Source organism: Alligator sinensis, unplaced genomic scaffold, assembly GCF_000455745.1.
Source record: "Alligator sinensis unplaced genomic scaffold, ASM45574v1 scaffold2172_1, whole genome shotgun sequence".
Lineage (NCBI taxonomy): Eukaryota > Metazoa > Chordata > Crocodylia > Alligatoridae > Alligator > Alligator sinensis.
The window spans coordinates 2,188-6,798 of NW_005843717.1; the positions used below are offsets into that span (position 1 = coordinate 2,188).

A 4,611-nucleotide genomic window follows, 5' to 3' on the forward strand; every position below is an offset into this window, starting at 1 on the left:
ACGACGACAACAACTGTGGGGTTTGTTTGTTTTTGCTTTGCTTGGGTTTTTTTGCCCCTATAACGGTGGGGGCAGGGAACAGGTGGCAGCTCTGCCCTGGGACCTGGCCCTGCATTGTCACTGCCTTGCCATCCTGTACCCTGCCCATGGGGGTCCTGGCCAGTCTCCATGGAGACCCTGCCTGCCTGCCTGCTTTGTCCAGCACCCCTGGGCAGTGGGGCCAATCCGGCAGCAGTGGTGAAACTGGTGGTGGCATCTGGAAGAAGCTGCCACTGCGTGGGCTGCTGGAAGTGGAGTCTGGCTGCTACGCCACCCCCACCTCCATGCTGCTGCGCGCCCAGGGGCAGCGGGACCAACTATGCCCCACGGCTCAGGCCAGTCCAAGGTGCCCACAGGCCATATTTTGCCCACCTCTGCCCTCTAATAACCATGGAGTTGGGCTGGGCTGAGGTGTTTTTTGGCAGCTGTATAATAACAGAGGAGCCAGGCCAGGACTGTGGGGGGGGAGTTGTAGGCCCTACAGTAAGAAAGCAGCTGAGCTTTTATAGACTGTACAACAACAATGGAATCGGGGCTGGAGCTGGTGTTTTCTGTAAGCCCTGTAACAAGGGAGCCCAGGGCTGGTGCTGGGTGTTTTTTGTTGGCCCATAATGCCAAAAGAGTCGCAGCTAGGGTCAGGGTTTTTGCAGGACTTTTAAGAACTGGGGCTGGGTGTTTTGGTAACCCCTACTCGGTAGGAGTAGGGGGGCTGGGGCTGATCAGGGTGTTTGGGTGCAGAGGCCCCACGTCCTGCCCTCTTCCCCCATCCCAGTCTCCTGGGTTCTCCCCAGCTGACACCTCCCTGCTCCCATCCAGGGTCAGAGGCCTCCACGTGGGGCAGCGGCAGCCTAGGATCTCCACCCCACAACACGGTGGTGCCTGAGAGGTATGTGCCTGGGAAGGGCCTGGGGGCTGGGTTGGGAATGGGGGAGCTCGTGGTGCCTGAGAGGTATGTGCCTGGGGGCTGGGTTGGGAATGGGGGAGCTGGGAACCTGAATTCCTGAGTTCTCTGGGGGGAGCAGGGGGGGTTGGGAGCATGGACACCTGGATTCCCTGGGAGGGGAGTTCAGGGACTGGGGGGTGAGCCCAAGGGGCTCAGAGTCTGGACACCTGGGTTTTCTGACCCACCATATGCCCCCCTACCCCTAGCGACGAAGAAGCTGAGGATGCCCCCAGCCTCTCTCCCCACCTCTGCTTCAATACTCCAGGGGGTGCAGCAACATCAGGGGGGCAGACACTTCCCCCTGCCCCAGAGCCACCAGATGTGGAGCCCCGAGGCCAGGATCCAGATGTTCCTGCACCAAAGACCTGTGGATGGGAGCTCCTGGCGGGGGGCAGATGCACAGACACAAAGGGGACCAAGGATCCAGATGTTGTGGGTTCCCAGAGCCATCAGCCAGCTGTGGAGGTGGGCAGCATCATGGATGTGGAGGACGGTGACAGGCTTTCAGATGTGACAGATCCCCAGAGCAGCCAGCCTGCCTTTAAAGCGGACAGCGACACTGATGTAGAGGAGATTCCAGATGTTGTAGGTCCACCCAGCCATCAGCCAGCTGTTGAGGTGGGCAGTGACACTGATGTGGAGGATGGTGACAGGAATCCAGAGGTGGGGGTGGCAGCCCAACTGACTGCAGCATCTCCCCGGGCTCTTGAGCCCCTTGCACCTGGAGCTCCTGATCCAGATTTGGAGGCCCCCCAGCCCCGCCCATCCTCTTGGCCATCATCTGGGGACGACAGTGAGACTGATGCGGAAGGTGAGTGATAAGAACTCGCCCTGCCCGGTTCTGTCCTCTTACCCCCTGGGCAAGGGTCCTGAATGACCCTCCCCCTCCCTCCCAAAGGCCTGGGTTCCACCCCCATCCCCGGCAGAAGGACCTTTGAATGGCTGCCCCTCTGCCGGACACCTGGGTTCCCGACCCTCATCCACCCCCGGACACCTGGGTTCCCAAAGTCGAGCACCCGCTGCCACCAGCTTTGATGCCTGGGTTTGGTGGGCGCACGCTGCCCTGCAGTGCATGCTGGGATAGTGCTAGGACTTCCCTCTCACCCTTTCTCTTTCTGCCCCCCTCCCCCCTGCAGATGACCCCAACCTGGCATTGGAGGCCACCCAGTGCTACCTGGGCAACGAGGCTGGAGCCCCCGGTAGGATACCTGGAGTCTCTCCGAGTTGCGGGGGGAAGGAGAGGCTGGGAGCCCGGACATCTGGGTTCTCTCTCCCCCTGCCACTGGTGTCCCCACATTGTGGAGGGGGGGCAACACGGGGGATTGTGGGTAATTCCCCTACCTTTCCCCTTCCCTGCAGCCCCCGGCCTGGAGGAAGAGGAGGCCACCCAGAGGTTCTCCTTCAGGACCCAGTGCCGGGCAGGGGAAAGTGAGTGAGGAGTTGCATGGTGTCGCCCAAGGGGGTGGAGTTAGCCCCAGTGGGGGTGGGGTCTGGCTGGGGGTGGAGCCAGTGACCCACTGGATGGGGTGCTGGGTGGGAGGAGGGGTTTAACACCCCAGGGTCACATGATGTAGCCCAAGTGGGGGGTGGAACTGACCACTGGGCTGGGTCCCATGAAAGGGGTGGAGCTAATGACCCCTGCAGGGCAGGTTTACCGCGCAAGCCCTCAGTCCCACACCCTGGGGTGCCTCCACCCTGACTGGGCCCTATGCCAGGGGGGCAGGGCCTTCAACTGGGGTGGAGCTAATGACTGACTACCTGGGCGTGGAGCTCCAGGTCTCCGTACCACCTCCATGATGTCGCCGCTCATGCTGGGGGCAGAAGGTTCCCTAACAGCCATCTTGGATCTGGCATCAAGTGGGGGAGGTTCCCTTGTGGCCATCTTGGATTTGACACCAATAAAGAGCGGGGCGTGGGACTTGCTGGCAGCCGTCTGGGATTAGACATGCCTGCGGTGGCAATTCTCTGGCGGCCGTCTTGGATTTTGCACCAGCATGGGGAGGTATCCGTGTGACCATCTTGGATTTAAAGCCCTTAGTGAGGGTGTCTCCTGGCAGCCATCTTGGACTTGCTACCACCAAAGATGGGGAGGTCCATTGTGGCTATCTGGGATTTGATGCCAGTGAAAGGGGGCTGCTGCAAAGGATTCTGGGAAGTGGCAGACTAACAGGCCTGGGCTATAGGGCCCCACTGGGGATGTGGACGGGGACCTGGGAGCCCCGTCTCCTGGGTCCACTCTCTGTCTTCCCTCCCATTTTCCAGTGGAGTCAGATGAGGAGCTGTACGTGGAACAGGCCACCCAGGCCTTCATCGCCCAGGAGGAGGAGATGCAGCCCCTGCCCATGGCACCGCCCTCAGCACTGCCCCCGGCACCTGGGGGAAAGCAGCACCTACCCAGTGGGGCCACGTTGGAGCCACCAGGTGGCACCAGACTGGAACCCACCCCAAAGCCAGAGGAGGAGGAGACTCAGCCTGTGGCACCAGGCCGTGGCACCCCACACAGGCCCAGCCCAGCACTGCAGGGTGAAGAGTGGTGGGGGGGTGTTTGTATGTGCATCCTGGACACCTGGGTTCTGTGCGGGTGTTCCTGTCCTGAGTGCCTTGGGGGGGTCCTACACGCCTGGGGTGGGTGTGGCGTAGCTCATGTACTGCGTACGTGGGCTGGCTCTCCAGCCCCAGGAGGGGAGTTATGGGGTTGGCAGTCTGGATGTCTGGGTTCTCTGGGTGGGGGGCAAGGGCTGAAGGTTGTTAAACCGGGGGGCTGGGAGCCGAGACGCATGGGTTCTCCGCACGCTGTGAGGCGGGCAGCTGGGTGCATGCAGGGGAGCTCCCTGGCTGGGGAGGCGGCAGGACTGACCCTTCTGTTCTCCTCTTCTAGGCCCTGTGGACGGGGAGCCAGGGAGGCTGCAGCTGGAGGGCACCAGGGCCGTCCCCTCACTTGCAGAGCCCCAGCTTGGGGACAGCACTGAGGTGAGTGCTGCCCCAGCTCCACCTCCACACCCCTCCTGGAGCTGGAAAGACCCCAGGCATCTGGGCTCTGAGCCTATCCTGCTCTCACCAACCAGTTTTATTTTTTGTTTTTTGTTTTTCCTCTCTGGGAAAAGGAGAGAACCCAGGGGTCTGGGCTCCCTTTTACATGCCCACCTGCCCTGCTTGCTTCCCTGAGCAGGGAAAGAAGCCAGGCGTCTGGGCTCCCAGCTTTCGCTCATAACCCTCGCTCCACTCCCAGAGCCAGGGGGCGGAGAAGCCAGGTGTCTGTGCCCACGGTCTCTCATCTCTCCCTTTGTTGTCTCAGGTCCCAGCAACCCCAGAAGAGGAGGCGGCAGCTCTGGCTGCTAGGAGGCGCCGTAGCCTGCGCTCAAGCTCTGCCCCCAGCCCTGCTCCTGCTCCTGCCCCCGCCCCCACCGCTGCCCCTGTCCTTCGACGCAGCCAGCGGCGCCGGGCAGAGGCCACCCCACCAAAGCCTCCCCAGAGGCGCAGAACCCAGGGCTCAAGTGGTCTCAAGGCCCCAGGGGATGCTGGGAGCAAGGCTGGGGCCCCAGAGGATGCTGGGAGAGAGGCCAGCCAAAGCAAGGTGTGACTCGGGCCTGCTGGGGCAGGGCATAAAGGGGCATGGTCTAAATTGGGGG

General features: G+C 62.1%; 1 protein-coding gene across 4 annotated transcripts in view; it reads left to right on the top strand.

The window, feature by feature from the left end:
• The window catches only part of LOC102378675 (mediator of DNA damage checkpoint protein 1-like), a 12,861-nt gene that overhangs the window by 2,174 nt on the left and 6,076 nt on the right, over positions 1-4,611 (top strand). For all 4 annotated transcript variants that reach the window (XR_003092408.1, XM_025195682.1, XM_025195681.1 and 1 more), the window contains exons 3-9: positions 856-925; positions 1,189-1,793; positions 2,119-2,181; positions 2,342-2,410; positions 3,245-3,505; positions 3,861-3,952; positions 4,278-4,556. Coding sequence is in view for 3 of the 4 variants with exons in the window: in XM_025195682.1 (XP_025051467.1) it covers positions 856-925; positions 1,189-1,793; positions 2,119-2,181; positions 2,342-2,410; positions 3,245-3,505; positions 3,861-3,952; positions 4,278-4,556 (1,439 nt within the window). In the remaining variant the exon portion in view is untranslated. The remainder of the gene's footprint in view (positions 1-855; positions 926-1,188; positions 1,794-2,118; positions 2,182-2,341; positions 2,411-3,244; positions 3,506-3,860; positions 3,953-4,277; positions 4,557-4,611) is intronic.